This window comes from Centruroides vittatus, unplaced genomic scaffold, assembly GCF_030686945.1.
Source record: "Centruroides vittatus isolate TY-2023 unplaced genomic scaffold, ASM3068694v2 scaffold_464, whole genome shotgun sequence".
Taxonomy (NCBI): domain Eukaryota; kingdom Metazoa; phylum Arthropoda; class Arachnida; order Scorpiones; family Buthidae; genus Centruroides; species Centruroides vittatus.
The window spans coordinates 2,248,828-2,268,791 of NW_027122710.1; the positions used below are offsets into that span (position 1 = coordinate 2,248,828).

The 19,964-nt window shown below is 26.1% G+C and overlaps 1 protein-coding gene across 1 annotated transcript in view; it reads left to right on the forward strand.

Moving 5' to 3' along the window:
* LOC136989323 (xylosyl- and glucuronyltransferase LARGE1-like) overlaps positions 1–19,964 on the forward strand; it is a 76,329-nt gene that overhangs the window by 23,758 nt on the left and 32,607 nt on the right. The window contains exons 2-4 of the mRNA XM_067287447.1: positions 7,731–7,784; positions 14,609–14,764; positions 19,145–19,349. Coding sequence (XP_067143548.1) covers positions 19,232–19,349 — 118 coding nt within the window. The 5' untranslated portion in view covers positions 7,731–7,784; positions 14,609–14,764; positions 19,145–19,231. The remainder of the gene's footprint in view (positions 1–7,730; positions 7,785–14,608; positions 14,765–19,144; positions 19,350–19,964) is intronic.

Here is a 19,964-nt window from a genome sequence, read left to right on the forward strand (position 1 = left end):
CCTGAAATCTGGTGGTTGGTAGCAAAATTAAAAATTATTGCAACTGGAACAAAAGGAACCTGACAATAATAATTACACAAATTTTCCTTAACATTAATTCTTAATACTAATTTATAACTAGAAGGAAATAGAAAGTAGGGAGCAAGAAGTAACAAAAATGGCAGATAGGATAGGAAAGAATACCTGGGTATTGTAAATATCATTCAGTTACTGTGAGGTCCACATGGCAGCTTCTTAAACACAAAATATTTGCTTCTGTCTTCCTTTTCTTCAGTTCTTGAGATTTTTTTTTGTATATTTGATCCCAGTAGCCTGTTGCATGTTTGGATTTGTTAAGCTGACATACTGACTTCAACACACTAACTTCAGCTGGGGAATTTTGAAGTTCTAGTCTCACCAGTCTCTCAGGCACCAGACACTAAAGTCTCTCTCCTTTTTGTGGTCTTCTATCCTTGAGCACCAGCCCAAAAGTGATCTTCCTTTGCCTTGTATGCCTCAGGTAACTTCATGCTTATTTTATGAGGACTCCAGGAAAAGAGAATTAAAAAGATTAGAAAGTTATAGAAGTTGGAATAAACAAAGAACAGGAAAAAATGTCAGAAGGACAAAAGCATACAATATTTCATACAACCACACTACTGCTAAATAGAGGAAAGCATCTGAATGTTGTAATATTAAGACAATTAATTTTTTCAAGATGTTATTGAACATCTCTGTAAAGAACATAATCATTATTTCTGACTTATAAAAAAATATAACTTACATTTTATTACAAAATTATCTAGAAGTGCAAAGATATTAACTTGTGTATTTCATACATATGATTTTACATTTGTGTTTTCATTCTGAAGCTAAATTTATGTACAAATACTAATTATAACCTGAGTTAAGAGTTAAATCTTTGTTAGTTACAGGATTTTGTAGATCCTGGAGGGTTATTTGTATCAATGAACTTTGTTGTTTCTATTAGATAATAAATTAACAGATTGTTCATGTGTGCTTTTCTTTTGTACACTGGCCTTGCTTTTTATATATTCAATGTAAGATAAGAGCAAAAGTTAAGTGAATATTATTTACTTTAAAATGTTAAGTGAGTCATCACTTAAGCATATTGTAAAAATTGGTTAAATTCTTAATATATTTCTTAAAATTTTGCACAAAACCTGATTATAATAATTTTTTGAATGCAACCAATTTAAAGAGACATGAATAAATGAATTATTTGTAACATAGAGGAAAGAAGAATCTTGGATTTTTTATATATCTATGTACTGTTAGATATATAAGAATTCAAAAATGCTAGTTTACACAAGCTCTAGTTCAAGCAAATAGCAATCAAGGATTGCTATACACTTCAACTACAGTAGTTCATTTGAACTGGTATTTTTGTAAATTTAGTATTTTTCAAGACTTATAAGATTAAAAAAATATCATTGTCTTAGTTCCAAAAAGTCTGATAAAAATTATCAGATTCACTTGAACTGATCCAAAAATAGTTAATTTACTTACCAATTATACATGATTGCAGCATAAAGTATAAAAAGGATAATAATTAATGATCATTGTCTGAAAGAGTTAATTATTTATTTATTTATTTATTAGCAATAAATCATGTAATTTATAAAAACAAGATTATAAATTTTTATTTTTAATCATCACAAAAATAAATGCAGTAATAAGTAAAAAAAATCATAAGAATAAAAACTTCTTGTCAATAAAGCACAACTGACATGGCAGGCAAAGATATTGCAATCAAAGCAATGACTTTAATAATGAAGTAAAATATCACCTGAATGTGCATAGTAAGATGTTGAATGTATGTGTGTGATCCTCAGGCTTGTAATTTGGTAAATATTGGATGCCACATATGCATCTTTGGCATTGAAAGTCTTAATTATGATTCTTGTTATTTTACTTCTACCTCATTATATAGTATCAATGCAATAGGTAGAAATATACTGTTGTTCTCGTTTATACTGATCTGGTTCTAAACAGATGGTGGCAAAAAATTATTACTGTTGAAGTTGATTAAAAATTAGTTAATATTGAACAGTCAAATATTTTTAATATAACATTATAAACATATTAATTAGTTTCTAGAAAAAACAATATATTAAACCTGTCAAATTACTAACTTGCAAAAAAATGGGCCAGATATTGAACTCCAATGGAAATATTTTGTTCTAAATACATTATTGGTCATCACATGGGATTAGGATATGTATGTAATTAGATTCAATATCTTTAGAATTTCATTTAGATTGAGCTATGAACTGCAGGAAGTCTTTAACGATACAGTTTCAGTTTTATTCTTTCAAAAGAGAATGATTGTAAAAATATAAAACAGTCAAAAACAGTAGCATATTTGGCATTTAGTAATAAAATATCTTGTAAGGTTTTAATCACTATTTTTGATTTAATATTCTAACTGCAGTGTCTCATAATTTACCAATAAGAATTTGTAAATATTTTTTTTTTTAACTGAAGAGTAAGTGACTTTTCAATAACTGAACATTTTCTGATTTAATGTTTGTTTTTTTTCAGCATTAAAAAATTGTCAAACTTTTACCAGTTTTTGACTAATAATTAATTAAATGGTTTTAAAATAATTGATACAAAGAATGAATTACAAACTATTGCCAATTTTTATGATTAAATAATTATCAAAATATTTGGAAAACTTGTTGGTGTAGTAAAGTATAATCTTTATTACTATATTTCATATTTTTAAATTGCTACACTTATCTATCATATACCATTTTAGTATAGATTTGATTTGTGACTGATGAGAGATTTAATTTGCGAAGATTACAGGTTTGATTTCTCTTGAAATCTTTCATTTCTCAAATTAATTAATTAATTAGAAAATTATTTAATATTAAAATTGTTAATTTGATGGAAACTTGTTTATGTAAGTATTAAATTCTTCGAATTGTTAAATTACTTAAGAATAATGCATATTTATATTTTCTAAGCTGGTATGACACATACAATCTAATAGTTTACACCTAGCATGGCACCAATATAACTTACACTTGTCAGGTTATAAACCCCACATTATGAAAAAAACAATTTTTTAAAACAGCTGAAAACAAAGACAAAAATGTCATGTTATTAAAGATATAAGAGCTTATATAATAATAAGATTTAAATGAAAAACAAAAGATTTATATTATGTTCAAAAAAATAAAACCGTTACTTTCAATAATCAATAGGTGTATAACCTGCTTTATGTAATTTTGTTCTGATGATATTCTCAATAAATACAAAACAATGCATTGTTTGCAGCATAAATGTAATGAAATCTGAATATAAAGAATTTTTTTGTAATATTTTGTTTTACATTACAGATATCAAAAATAATATAAATCTTAAAATTACTTATCTTTCTTAGATATTAATCAAGTAAAGTGTTTTGTGTGTGTGTTTATACATGCTATGAATTACAAGTGAAATATTTATGATAAAAATTATTCTATAATATATAGCTTATGAATTTCAACAATTTTTATTGTCAGTAATATATTTGAAATATTTTCAAATACATTATTTAAAAAGAACAAGTATGGTACAATCAATCAATCAGATTCTTACACTACTATGTTTAAGGAGAATAAAATACAGATTAGTTATTATGTTAATAACAGCATAACTTATTACTTGATTGTAGCTACATCAAGATGCAATATAATCTATTTTCTTGAATTTTCTAAAATTTCTTACATTTATATTATTTTTCAATACATGCAGATAACAGTTAAGTTTTCATTAAATTGTTTAAAGTTGCTGTTAAATCAAGATTTAAATAAATACATAAATTAAAAATATATTTAAATACTAATAATCTTTTCATTACGATCAGGAAGTTTTAAGAGTGTATAATTAATTTAAATTTGTTATGTAAAGAATTTATTTCTATATAAACTGAATAATTTAAATTATTTCTGACTATTATTAATGCAGCAAGATGTTTCAGAATTCACTTCTGTAATTTATATGCTTACAACATTATTTTACAACTTTCAGCTTGATAATAAATCATGACTGAAAATTGCACAAACTAAACTTATTACTGACTCTTTAATATTTGAATAGGTCACTTCTGAATGAGTAATGACTTTACTTGAGAAAATTATTTGTCCTTCAAAAAAGTTATTTTTTGAAGAACAAATCATTTTCTAAGTCAAAGATATAAAAGATGATAAACTTTTAATGAGTTTTTGATTAAATGAGTTTGCGTAGTCATTCAGGAGGAACTTGATCTGAATTAATTCAAAATTAGTAATAAGTCAATATACTTTTTGTTCAGCAAATTATTCTTTACAAAGTACCATTTTTTACAGCCTGTTAGATGCAACTTTTTTCTAAAGAAAAGGCTCAATAATGCTGCTTTGCATCTTTATATGTGAAGTTGCAATCCATAGGCTTATGAATTTTCCAAAAAATCTTCAATAGGCTACAGTTAACTTCTATATAGCCTGACTTTTGTATAAAAATGTTGTTATTTAATTAAATATAATTTTCTCCGTGTTGAAACCATGCCAGTGTCAACACTTCATGGTTTCTAAAAAACATAAACACAATAATTACATTTGTTACGTTTTATTACTCTAAAAATAGTACTACTTTTTTATAAACACGTGTGAAGTTTCATGTAGATCTGTCAACTCATTTCTATATTTGCAGCTGTTCAAAGTTGACGTGTCAGTGTATTTTTTTACAATGGAAAAAATTGAATATCGTGCAGTGATAAAATTCTTATTTTTGGAAGGTGTAGCACCAAAACAAATTCATGAACGATTGGTAAAAGTGTATAAGGACTCTTCACCTTCAATTAGAACAGTAGAAAGATGGGTTGCTGAATTTAAACGTGGCCGTACAAGTCTTGAAGACGATCCACGTGAAGGACGTCCAAAAAGTGCATCAACACCAGAAATCGTAGCAAAAATACAGCATATGGTTTTGGAAGATCGTCGATTAACTGAGAGAGATTTAGTAGAAGCCCTAGGGATCTCATTAGGCAGTGTGAGCAATATTTTGGCTGATGTTTTGGGTTACAGAAAGCTGTGTGCACAATGGGTGCCGCATTCGCTAACTATGGAGCAAAAACACATTCGAATGCAACTTTCTCAGCAACATTTGGAGCGTTTTAGAAAAAATAAAAAGGATTTTGTGCGTCGTTTCATTACTATGGATGAGACTTGGGTCTACCATCATGATCCTGAATCAAAACAAGAGGCTAAGGAGTGGTGTGAACCCAGTACTTCGGCTCCGAAGCGAGTTAGGGTCCAGAAATCGGCCAAGAAGGTGTTAGCATCAGTTTTTTGGGATGCAAAAGGAATTTTGTTCGTGGATTATCTCCAAACTGGTAAAACAATCAACTCAGACTATTATTGTAATCTTTTGGACCAGCTGGATATAAAAATTCGTGAGAAAAGACCTGGTTTACAGAAGAAAAAAATCATTTTTCATCAAGATAACGCACCCTCTCATACAGCTCAAAAAACCATCGCGAAAATCAGCGAATTAAAATACGAATTGTTGCAACATCCTCCCTATTCGCCAGATTTAGCTCCCTCTGACTTCTGGCTGTTCTCACATCTTAAAAAATTCATGCGTGGGAAACGATTTTCATCGAACGAAGAGGTAATAGCAGCCGTGGAAGCGTATTTCGACAGTCTTCCGGATTCTCACTTCAGGGATGGAATCCATAAATTAGAAGATCACTGGAACAAGTGTATTGAAGTTCAGGGAAATTATATTGAATAATAAAATGTATTTCAAACCATAAAATTGTGTTTTTTTTATCGAACGACAAAACTTATTGAACAACTGGTAAATATAATTTTCTCCGTGTTGAAACCATGCCAGTGTCAACACTTCATGGTTTCTAAAAAACATAAACACAATAATTACATTTGTTACGTTTTTTAAAAATTATTCCATGCCTTTGGCACTTGGTCCCAAAATCTTTTTTGCTGTATTCTGGTTTAAAAAGTAATACCGGTACTACTATTGCTACTTTTTAAATCAGAATATAGTAAAAAAATTTTGGGCTGAGTACCAAAGGCACAAGCTAGCTTAAATACACTAAATACTCTTTCCTAAATAGCAAGTCCAAATACCAAATGAAATAGCAGTGCATTTTACATGTGGTAAAATATGGTATATATTTAAACATGTGCAGCAGTCTGCAGTTTTTGGAGATCAAGACTAAAAATTTCACTTAAATGTTAATATCTTTTGAACTTTGCAGCTCATTCTCAGAGGGTCTCCAAAAAGCAAGAATTGTACATGTTTATTGTTTTAAGGAAACTGGAGAAATAAATTTTGGTATGATATTCGTAATAAAAATATAGCATGACCAGTTTTATGATCCAACATTTATGATCATGACATTGTGAATTATCAATGAAGTTTATCAAAAATCAAAATGTATGTATGTACTTGGTAGTAATATAGCACATTATGAACAGTAATTGGTATTGTAATGTCAAACACTTGTGAATTAAATAATTTTTATCAATATAGTTTTGATGTCCATTTTAATTTATTTCTAATTATGCCATTTAAATTAGTTAATGTTTACTATAAAATTATTTAATAAACTACAAAGATATGAAATCTCAATTTTCAGAAATTATTATATTGTTTTATGTCATGAATCTGACATTTATTTTTCCTTTTGTCATTTTCATAGTAATTAGTACACTAATTCAAATAATGGTTTTTATATGAGATAAAAATAGTTTATTTAATTTGATTAAATTTATCTGATATAATGACAGTTGAATCAACTACATTAACAAAATGTTTGCTATCTGCAGTATGAATTATAACAAATTATTCTATAATTATCATTAGATTTTAATTCTTCAAATTCTTAAAAAGTTTAATTATCATATTGTAATCAACTTGTCTAGAATACTATCAAATGAAAATTTCCATTTTGTCAATTTCCAGTATAATTTGATTAATTCAGGATTTTTAAATTCAATATCCATCTTAATTTTACACAAGCATCAGTGCCTAGCATAAGTAATATAACTATCTTAACTAGGTTTAAATTGATAATGCTAACAATAATTTATTTCAAAATTTTCTGATATTAATGACTAATTTTATAAGAAATAAAGGAATAAAATATTTATTAATGCTTTTGAATACAAGTATTAATTATTTTTGGTGATAGAAACAATGTTGTATTTCACTAATGGATCAGTTTCTTGTGTATGTAAACAATAGCCATCATAAATGTTCTTCAGTTACATGTCATTCAGCAAATATTTGATCATATATGTTTCCTATCTTAACAGGAAATGTCCAAATCTTTTGTATAAATAACTTTTATTTTTCATTTTGGCTTAGGAGTATTAATTTTGGTATATATATTCAGCTTAAAGATGTAATGCTAAATTTTTATTGCATTGAGACCTTTACATTTTCACAGAATATTATGAAATTTAATTAGTTGAATTTATTATCTACATATTACAGAATTTCTATTTATAATTATTTGGTTGATGAAAAGGAATTGTTAATTATTTTTAAACTGCAAGCTGCATTTGTATCATTTTTATAATCAGCTTTTTTAATTAGTTTGAATATTTATTTTAACTATGGATCTAATTTTTTTAACGTAAACAAACTTTATAATTAGTTTTTATAAATTTTTTTTATTATTTTCACTAGTATAATTTCTAAAATAAATATTTTGATTTTATTTTCAGATATTTTGTTTTTGCATATGAAGCAGTCCTAGTAATATATTGAATATTGTCAAGGTAAGAATAATGAATATATCATTAAATACTACAATGAATAATACAGCTATATTATTATTATTTATTTATTTTTAATTAATGCTTTTAATAATTTTCTTTCTAAACACAAATTATCTATAAACATTATAAGCAACTTAACTTTTTATAACTTCTATGAAATTTAATATTTTATTGGTCAGCTTCATCCGTGAAGCAACAGCATTGTTTTAAAATTTAATATATAAATGATCATAGTAACACATATGTTTGAAAAAAGATTATTTTTAAAAATAATATTTTTTAAAATTTCTATAATAATAGTAGTAATAATAAAGTCAGTCTAAAAGTCAAAGATGAAAATTGCATAACATTTTTAAGATTGTATTTCAACTTCAATTTAAATTTATAATAGGAAATATAGATTAACAGGATCAAATTATATTCAAAAACAAATACTACATACAAATTAATGTATAAATAAAATTTTTAATATGTTTACACACACATGCAGCTTGAAAACAAATTTCAGAGAATAAAATTTAGACAATTAAAATTAATATATTTAAATTCAGAATAATCTTAAAAACAATGGTGATATAAACTTTAAGATCAATAATATAAGCTTGTATTAAACACAAGGCTAATAAAGTACCTAAGAATAGAAAAATCCTCATTATAAATGAGCATACATATGCATGTTATTAATAAAAGGTTTAGGTGGTAGTTAGCAAATAAAATCATAATTATAAGAAAAATTTGTTAGAAATCATCATCTGATTCATGAAAAAAGTTACTTATACAGTTCAATTATATGATGATTCCAAATTATATATATGTATGAAGGCAAAGTTGGGAATGAAGTTTTGGATAGCATAACTGTAATCCATCTAACAGGAGTTACAGTTTGAGCTTCACTCTGTTTTGATTGTTTTTTTCCAGTCTTAAATTTCTCATTAAATTAATTCTGCTCATTAAAGATTTATTACAAGAAACAGTATTGCATATTTTTAATGCTAAATTATTTGATAATATAATCAAATTTTAGTTATAAAAACAGCTTATAAATTCCAGCTATTTAGCTATACAATATTAGGATATGGTTTCTCATTTTTGACTTTCTGCCTATGTGTACTAAGAGAACCATTATTCCAGACCCATCATGGTTCAGGGCTAAACATATCCAGGTCAGACCACACCAAGAAATTTCTGAGGTTGCTTGTATTCAACCTTGGCTTCTTTAGAGAAGTAATTCTTTTTAAGTTACATTCACTTCTAATTATTATCAAATGTTTTTCCTAAAAATCTTTTAAAATTCAGCATGCATTTGAATATGAGAATGTCTTAAATTGTCCACATGTTGTTATTTCTCATAATTGTGTAGAAATTTTATTATTCATTCCAATTTATTTATTTTGATTAATTTTTGTGATGTGGTCTTTTATTTCTTTAATGTTTTAAGTAATTTGTTTGCTATATTATTTTTCATTCTCATTTGTTCTTACATTCATTAACTTTAATATGTAAAAATTTGATTTACATTTTTATATATATTGTTATGTTGTTCAATTGTTTGTTTTTTAAATGTTCTATTCCTAGCATATTATTTTATTCTATTATCTAATGAGCAGTCTTAAGTGAGTTCATTGAAAGTAGTTGTTCATTTTTAACAAATTGCTTTAAATTTAATTATATTAACGACCATCTTGAGATATTCTTTTATAAATTGCCATTGTTGGACCAATGCTAAAAAATTTAAAATTGAAATTCAACACATTCGTTCTCAGAATAATTTTTTTTTTGTAAAAAAAGCTATCAGAATTTAATCAGTTATGATTTTCAAGTTTTGAGTTTATATAGACCCATAAGTAAAGTTGTCTGACCCGTTTTAGATTTACAAAATATTATTGTCATAGAATTTAATACATACGATTTATTGAAAGATTGTTATTTTGAAAGGAGCTATTTGATCCAAGAAATATTCATTTTAAACAATGTATTTCCTATCATGGATGGTTGAGTTTATAATTGTTAATATGACTTGATTTGTCTGTTTCCTCAATTTTAAAAATCTTATATAATTCCCATTTTTTGCTATCTGGAGAATTTTATCATTGATAAAAGGAAAGAGGAATACCATTTGATTTTGCAATGGTAATTTTATTGATCTATGGCAGAATTTGTTGATAATAATAATAATCCACAAACATAATAATATTAAGTAATTTGACTGGAGATAGGTGGCCTAACTGCCTACCTCTAGTCAAATTACTTTATTGGCTTCTGAAGAGTGTATTGATCTTCCCAAGATCAAGGAAAGAAAATTAAATAGAAATGAGAAGAGAGAGTCTGTTTGCATTAAACCAAGGAACAAATTATTTTATATCTAATTATGAAATTAGCCATATTATAGCCTGATAATTTGGCAAATTGTTTGAATTTATGTTCTAGCATTAAATGTGAGGTCTACATCTTCAAACATTTTTGCTATAAGTTGTCAGTCTTATTATATGGAATATAACAGTGTGTGAAATCACTTTTATCTCATTTCCAAGTGCAGGACTGATATTAAAACATGATTAAACATTACTCTCGTACATATAGTTTTGGACATTTATTTATATTCGCCCTTTTATTTTATGTTTATCAAATATTAACTTTCCTATGAATACAAAAAAGAACAAAGGAAAACTTCTTTTTTCTTTTTCTTTTTTTATATTAATTATTTCTATAACTTTTTAAATATGAGAGATTTCTTCTGTTATGCATTGTTTTTTTATGTATGTGTTATGCATAATTTTATTTTTAGAAAGATTACAAAAAGAAATGAATACATCTGGAATGTAAAAATGTTTGTAAAAAATGCTGCCTTGAAACATTAAGCTTGAATATAGAAAATAGAATTTTATCAATGCAATCAAATGTTTGAAGTCATTCCTCACCAAAGACAAGAAAATTATATATCTTTTAAATAACAATAAAAATTTTCACAAATTGATGAAAAAGTTCCACAAACACTGAGGCGTGCACCTCATAACACATCTACAGACCTTTCTAATACGCTAGTTCTGGAGTTGGGAGATTTTATCCTTTCTAGAGTCGACTTCTGTCAGAAAGGGAAAGATCTGTTGTGATGTATGCGTTTCATTGTTTATGGAACTTTTTCATTAATTTATGAACATTTTTATTGTTCTTTAAAATATTTGTTTTGAAAATAAAATGTGATGAAACCCTTTTGCAAAAATTTTTAAGGAATTTTGTAATTTTTACTATTTTACATTTCAGCATACACTCAAACTCATGAGGAGTAAAATAAAGTTAAACTAGTAAAATGATTCACATCAATAAGGTGTATATGTTATATAATTTTTAGTATTAAAGACAAAGCATTGTTTAACATTGTCTTTTGATTAGCCAAACTAGTTACTTATTTACATCTGGTGCATAATCACAATCATCATTATTAATCATAATCAATAGTTAGGATAAGATCATTGTAGTAAAAAACAAAGAGAGATTTAAACAAAGCAGTTTATTTTACTATATATTTAGCATGGTATTTAATAATAAATTTAATTTTCATATAGGCAGTCTCTGAGATTAAATGGGGAACTGTAAAAGATGCTTCTAATTTAGGACTACTACATTCAGATATGAATCTGAAGTTCTCTGGAATAAAGCTTCAGTAATCATCATTGCTAATATTTTTAAATATTTTAAATACTTGATTTCAGGTTTTGATAATCTCTACTGATTAAGTATGATTATTAAAATATTTTAACATATTAGTACTACTGCAACAGATATTTCACAAAATTTTTGAATTTTTTAAAATGCTAATTGATTATATATATTAAAATAAAAAATGGAAAATATTAACAGCATATTTTTATCAGCAGCTAAAAAAATTCTGTTAAAATGAAATAAAATACAAAATATTAAATATAAAAAAATTAAAATAATGGTGTGAGATCAAACATCTGCATATTTTTTCAAAATTCTTTACTATTAAATAAATTTTTAATTTTTCTTTACTCTTTTCATAATTGATTAAAATGATATAATATTAATTAATTGTTTTTATAAATTTAATGTCTTCAATAAATTTTTCTGTTATTTCTATATAGTGATGTTTTCTGAATACAAACATTTTTAAAAAAAAATATCCTAACCTAACACATAATTCTCATTTTCTGTGTACTGTGTACAGGTTAGAATAATGGTGCCCAGCCAAATATTAATATAGGCCAGATTAATGTGTGGTCCAGGCAGAGATGTATTAATCTGGCCAATATTAATTTTTAACTCAGGGACTGTAGTTTGGGCTTCACTGGAATTAGACCATTCCCCCTAATCTATTATATTCTGAAAAAAATTTTGAAACTATACAGAACAGTGCATTTAGAATTTTAGCCTCTATTATTTAATTGGAAATCATTAACATACACAGTTCCAAATTTCTTCAGATAACATTCCTTTTTATTATATTTACCAGTATTTTGTTTTAAATTTTTTATATCATTGTTATATTAGTATCCCTATGAAGATAATATGAGTAATAATCTGAAAATGAGAAGCAAGCGTCCAATTAAATGTTGCTTTTTATTGTCATTGTTAATTTTTTCTTAGGTATAATATTTGAAAATGTTAATTCAATCCAATTCAATTCAACTCAATTAAACCTTTATTTGTAATAGGCCCTAGCCTGTTACATAGGGAGTTATTATTGATACATAACGTTATAATAGGTCAAGTAGTTAATGATTCCCAACTGGTCACAACAAATTTATTAACATAATTATATAATTTATATATTGTTTCTATCTTAGCAGAATGAAAAAAACTATACATTGATTTTTCCAAAGTAAAATCACTTAAAAAATGAAGACCATATCTCTGTCTTAATCCTTTAGCCTTTTCACAACTACAGATCAAATGAAATTTTGAAAAATTAGCATTAAATCTCAGACATACAATATTAGAGTACACATAAAATTTGTTATTAATCAGTATAACATCTGTGTTAAGTCTAAGTTAAATAAAGAATTTTTTGATGTTAAATGGTAAGTTTGTCAATATATAGTTATTAATGTAAGGATATTCCAATATTGTGCTGTACCAATCCGGCGATTTACATATATGAATATCTTCAATATCTTGAGATAACGAACTTTCCAATACATTCTGGATTAATTGAGTATTTAATTCTTCACTTATCTCCAGTGCATCTATAAACAGCCATATGGAAAACCCAAAACTATTAAACACTCTAGCCTGTTGACTCACCCAATTTCTCTTCGATTCATTTATCAATGATTTATGATATAATTGTCTTAGTAGAATGGATGAAAGCCTCCCACTGTCCCTCAACGTCGTAAGGAATCTAACACATCTTTTTATAAATATAGTATTTAGTCTAAATCTACTCAGCTCCAACCTAAGTGCACTACCAGGCACATTAAACTCCAATGAAAATATTTTATGTATAAATCTATTCTGAATTACTTCCAATTTCTGATATTTAGAGAGATACCAGATTGGAGATGTGTAACACACTGAGTTCACTATAATAAAGTTAAACAGCTTGAACTAAACTTGAATATTTTTTAGTTTAATCCTTGAAAACAACTTCATCACATTATTAATTAGCTTGTTTGCTTTAATCATGTTTATCAAAGGATAGAATGGGAGTTAAATTAATCCCCAAAAACTTAACTTCATTCACCATCTTTAGCTCTTCCCCATTAATATAAAAAGACATATTCTTCCTGGGAAGTCTGGCCCCATTTCTAAAAGTCATTATAAATGATTTATTAAGGCTAATTTTTAATTTTAACTCCGTAAAATATGTCATTAGTGCTTGAATTTTTCTACGTAATGCCACTGCAGTAGGAGCTATTATCACAATATCGTCAGCATAGGAGATTGTGTGTACAATATAATCATCAAATGTGAACCCATTGTCATCTCTATCAAAACAATTGTTTATATCGAAAGTGTAGAAATTAAAATGATGGTGGGGCCCATGGGTCTTCTTGTAGCAGACCCTGATTTATATCAAAAGGTGGCCACTGCTTGCTGTCTTGCTTAATAATCGCCTCATAGTGACCAAATAATGAGCCTATAATTTCCACCATTTGAGTCTCAGCCTGATATTGACACATGTTATTTTGGAAGTCTGTAAAACTGTCTGAAAATGTTAATAATTGTAATATGATTGATCATTTTTTCTTTTGGTTAATTGACTAGAATGTTAAAAATTTTTTAAATTTTATAGAGAATATTCTGTGACATTTGATCATATCTTCAGGATTAGATTGCTTATCTGAAGATAAGTTAAAAAGGTCATATGAATATTTACTCAAATTATAACCATTACTTCAACTACACACAATAGTGCTTGATCAGCAACCAAGTAGCCAGAAAGTAATTTTAATTTCAATTGAAACATGACATATGCTGTTTTGAACATTTGTTATAACCTCCTGGTACTTCATCTCATTGTCTGTTTTAATTTTATCACTAAAACACAATGCATTTGTCTACATATTTTTGTGAAACATCCTTTCTTGTCATCTCAGTTTTGCATTTAAAAGTTACATAGCAGCATTATTATTGTAGTCTAATAAATACAGTTTTGTCTCATCACATCTCATAATATTAAATAACTTAACAGCATATTTATTAATATTTAGTTTTAAAATAATTTTTTAGCATATAGCCTTTTTACTATTATTTTATTTTATGCATTTTTTGAATTCTTACAATTTATGTTCTTTCAATAATAAATTTCATTAATTTAAATAATTTCAATCTGTTTTTTTTTTTAATTGCATCATCACAAACAGATGTAGATGGAATGGCATGTGTCATCCAGTATTTAAATATCAACATTATAGATTGGGATGAAATATAGTCATACATCAGACTGTCTACATATTCAGAATTTTAATATCAATTGTTGTTAAAATGGCTTTTACGTGGGATTTCACTTGCATATTCAGGTATGTTTCTTAGTATTATCTCAAATGAATATTTTATCCTCAAATAATTATTGATCAAACTATTTTTTTACTTGGAAATTTTTAGAAAAAGTTATCACAGTAAAGATGATAAAAAAAATTGAACATCTCTCTCAATATTGAATAATAATAATTATATAAGAAGAAAATGTTCAAAGCTATGAAAGATTTGTCAAAGAAACAAAATTTACATTTGTCTAATAGACTTTCCCATATTTGAAAATTTTTTTTTTTTTTCAATTTTAGGCAATGTTAATGTTGAAGTTTATATATACACTCAAACCTGTTTTTGCGCGGTCTTTTTTTGTGCGATTTTTTATACGTGCAATGTGTTTTGTGCAATTATTTTTGTGCAGTATACCAATTTGATTGAAATTCATATACCGCACACAAAAAATCACACAAAACAAATCGCACAAATAAAAAATTGCACAAAAAAAGACCGCACAAAAACAGGTTTGAGTGTATGTACCTACTTCAATATTGATGCTGTTAAATAGTAATTTTAAATATTTTTGAGAAATGGCTTAGAGTCTGTACGCATTCAATACTGATGAATTATGTCTACGATTTCACTAAAACAGCCAATTGCTAATCAAGCTAACTCTATAGAATGTATAGATAAAAAATTGGGATGAATATCCAAAGTAGTGTTTTACAAATTCTAATTTTCTTTGAGTTCACATGTTGATTTTAAATTCATGTTTGATTCATCCTTTATGCAAACCATATTTATAAGTTATCTGCTATATGATATACATTCATTATATTTTATATTGCAATACATAGGCAAAGAAAAGAATTTATCGTTAATTTATCACTGATTAACACTTCACATAAATTCTCAGTTATAATTTTATTTTAATAAAACCATTGGTATGTTTATAGTATATGTAATAAAAGCATTTAATCTTTCAATAATGTAAATATGATTGAAGTATAAAATGAACTTTTTATGGTTGATATTTGCACAAAATACAAAAAATAATACAATATTAGTATTTATTTTATTTACAAAAATACAGGGTAATGCTGAGAAAAGACAATGGATGACTGTCCTCCATATATAACAACAATAAAAAATAATAATCCAGAAAATAAAATACACATGAGAAAAAAAGATAAAATAGATGTGACAAAAAACAAACAAAATAATCAGTAAAACTGTACTCAAAATTGCAAAATAAAATAAATTCAAAATCAGACGTAGCATTTATGGTACTCAGACAAAAAGATCACATAGATAAATTAAGACATAGAAAAGGCTGAGCACAACATGAATTATTCCTAGTAATTCTATTTGGACATCCAATAAAACAAACAGAAACATTTAAAGTGATTTAATTCTACAAATTGGAATTTAAAAAGTTTAATCTAGCTAAAAATTTAATACAGATTATAAAAGTAAACCAAAATAGAAAAATTCACATAATAATTCTTTGCAGTATACAGTAATTTGAACTGTTGTACAAGGTAATGTATTAACATGTACAGTGAATGCAAGCTGTTTGCAGTAGGGTTCATCTAAATATGTACAGTATAATACTAAATGGAATTATTTAGTATCATAGACAGAATTAATGCTGCAATGGAATCATGCATCCACAAACTTAATCTAACTTTAATCGAATCAATTTGTTTATGAAATGACAGTAAATATTTTATTTAAATATTGTATTTCAACAGGATAATTCAGAATAAAATCATCCAAGAGTCAAAAAAATTGTTAGTAATTTTACTGGATTTTACATTGAGCTCATCAATATTTTTTATTTTTTTTTTGTTCTTGTTGAGTGCTGCAAGTGATGTATCAGGTGATTTTGACCAATCATCACTAATTTATATAGTTATATTTTAAAGAATTCTAATAAGTCAACTCCCCCCCTGAAAAATGAGTTCACACCACACAGCCTATTGTACAGTGTGAACTCATTTTTTCGGGAGGGGAGTTGACTTATCAGATGTCAAAAAAGTGTGAAACAGAAAAAGTATGTTGATTTATTCAGTGGTGACAAGTTAAACGATGTCGAGTAAACCGAGTTTTTTAACATTAATAACATTATTGCCTATGTAAGTCGGCCGGTACCACGAAAACTGACTACACTCAAACCTGTTTTTGTGCAGTTTTTTTTCGTGCAATTTTTTATTTGTGCGATTTTTTTTTGTGCAGTATATGAATTTCAATCAAATTGGTATACCACAGAAAAAAAAATTGCACAAAACAAATCGCACAAATAAAAAGTCACACAAAATAAGACCGCACAAAAACAGGTTTGAGTGTAATTAACCTACGGTGATGAGTTATCCGTGTGTCAACTTATGCGAAGTTGACTGTATTTATATATCTGATAAAGATACACTATTTGAAAATTATAGTAATATATTTTGTAATGAATTAACCTACTAATTGAATGAAAGTAAGACTTCTTTATGTTGTTTAATTTGAATCAAAGGTAAAAACCTGCTAGTTTATCAATAGCTTAAACTAAGAAGTAATATAGGTACAGAATTATTAACATCAGTCTCAATTGTATATTTAACTTACTTTATTTTCATTTTTACAATCTTAGCAACATCAAAGTGTTTGATGTTAATGCTTGTAACTATCAAATATTGACAGCCATTTTATTAAGCAGAGTAATCCTCTTGAAAAGCAATAGCATTTTGGTATTTAGTAATTGAAAGCATTCTATAGCAATTTAGTTCAATTTCATTTCAAGTACTTTAAACAAAATGTTGAGTTTAGGAATTTGGGGTTTTCTCATTCTGTTGGCCACAAAAATGGAGATAAATGTTACTTTAGAACATTACCTTAGCTACTTAAGTGAAATGGTCATTTAAAGTGGTCACCAATACGGAGCTTGATTTATATTAAAATTTGTGCAGTTTTACAAGAGAATTTCAGGGCCATATAAGCAAGGTGGCACAAAGCAAGGCTTTAATTTATTTCTTTTATTAAATACAGTAATATTAATTACATTAATTAATTAAAATCAAGTATTTTTTAAATTCTGATTTCTCATTGCTGTTACAACTTCTTAACATTGTTTTTGTAAGGAGTTATGATCATTTAATTATAAAGAACTTTTATATCAAATAATCACATATTAAAAATTCAATGATTAATTATTAATTTTAGTATTATTTTTGAACAAATTGAGAATTCATAAAATACTTGCTACCATTTAATGCTATTCTCAAAATAGCTATAGCTATGTATATAGTATATACGGGTGTTTCAAAAAATATCGACACTGATATGCAAATAACTCATTATTCTAGATTGTAGTGACAGATTGTCTTCTACTTAGTTCTCCATCATGTGCAAGAAGTCACAATCCAATTGTGGAGTTTTTAAATTTTTATTAAATCATTTTATTATTAGATACTTTGCCATATCTTTGGTCATGGTTTTTCTGAAATGCTATCTTTGATAATATTCCAATAAGATAAAAATTGCAAGTTTTACATTTTAAATTCATTTATGATTACAAAAATTATTCTGCTTTTTTAACTACCTTTGCTTTTTTTTAATAAATTAATGTATATCAATAAGAATTCTTATGATAAATAAAGACTCATCATTCTCTACGGAATATCGAGTGATAGAAAAATAAAGATAATTAAAAGGAAATTAGTTAGGTTTAAGTAATATTCATGAATTATTTTTTAATTTATTACTATTACCAAATAGTTGCTGCCAAGAAAATAATTTAGAGGAGTATTATATGGTAAATTTGATGAAACAAAGATAGTTTCTGATAAGTCGTTTTCTAAATATAGAATTTCAGGAATGGATGCTTTGCAAAAATGTCATATTTATAAGAATATATCAGACTGTTCAGCCAAAACATGGAATAGCAGGAAAAATAAGAATTATACAGAAATTCATAAACTGATACTAGGAGAATAGTTTTGTTTATATTAAAAAAAAAATTTAATATTTTTAGCAATATCTTCAATTTTTCTAACTCAAAACTGAATGTTATTAACCAGTACAATTAGATTCTTTATAAAAACTTCTTCAAAGATATTTGTTTAGACATTTTTTTTAATATTAAACGATTATTGTGTGTGTGTTTATTTTTAAATTTAATTATTCTTTTATTATACCTAAATTATAAAACTACTAAACTGATGGAATGATTACAATACATGTAATATTGTACCAATAATTTACAAATTTCATAATTAACTAATTTTTTTCTAAAACATTTAAAATAAGAATTTAAATAAAGTATAATTTATTTGTGTCTAATTTAAAATAATGCATTTTTCTGTAAATATTTTATATTATTAAATAAAATATTCTATTGACGTAGATTTCTCAAAAACATTAATTCTTCTCTACTCTACTCTTAGGTATGCAATGCAACTTTTCACATATTAGAAAGTACAATGCCGTGGATGCAATTCCATGGGAGGTAGCAGTGGTTCCTGCCAATATATATGGGTTGTGTAGGTTGGTTATCAAAAATGAGAAGGAGGCGATTAAATACGGCTGTTATTGTTGTAATATGTGGATTTCCAGTATTAATGATTTTATACTTAGCAACAACTGAGCAAGGTAAGTGATGATAATGACAATAGTAGTGAAATGTTTCAAATTTACTTCTGTTATACAGTAAAAACAACTTCTAATTTATTTTTAGTTGACAAATTTTTATATAAGTATTGATTTTAATTGTTTGTTTAATTCAGTATAATTTCCATCTCTTACTTTAATATCAAATCATATTTAAGAATTAAAGCTTTAATTAAAACTATAATTAAAATTAATTAGTAAAGCCTTTAACATGATTTAGAACCAAAGAAAAAGTTTAAAGCAAACATTTATTTATTTATTTATTTTATTTCATTCTTTTTAGATTAATACCAGAAATTTATTCTTAATTAAATAAGTATATTAGTAATTTAATAACATAACTTTAAGTAACTTTTATAAAGAATATAATGTAAAAACTTAGCTTTGAAAAGGTTGCTATACAAAATATTCTAGAAGAAACCATCTAAATCTCTTTAAAACATTGCATGTTGAATTAATGCGAAATTAAAATTATAGATTAAATTTACATAAATCACACCCTTTAATAATTTAGGATATAAAAATATCCGTTTTCATGAAATTATTAGTCTCACTAACTCAACTTAATGTGGACTGAGCCAGTGATGAGATTTATGG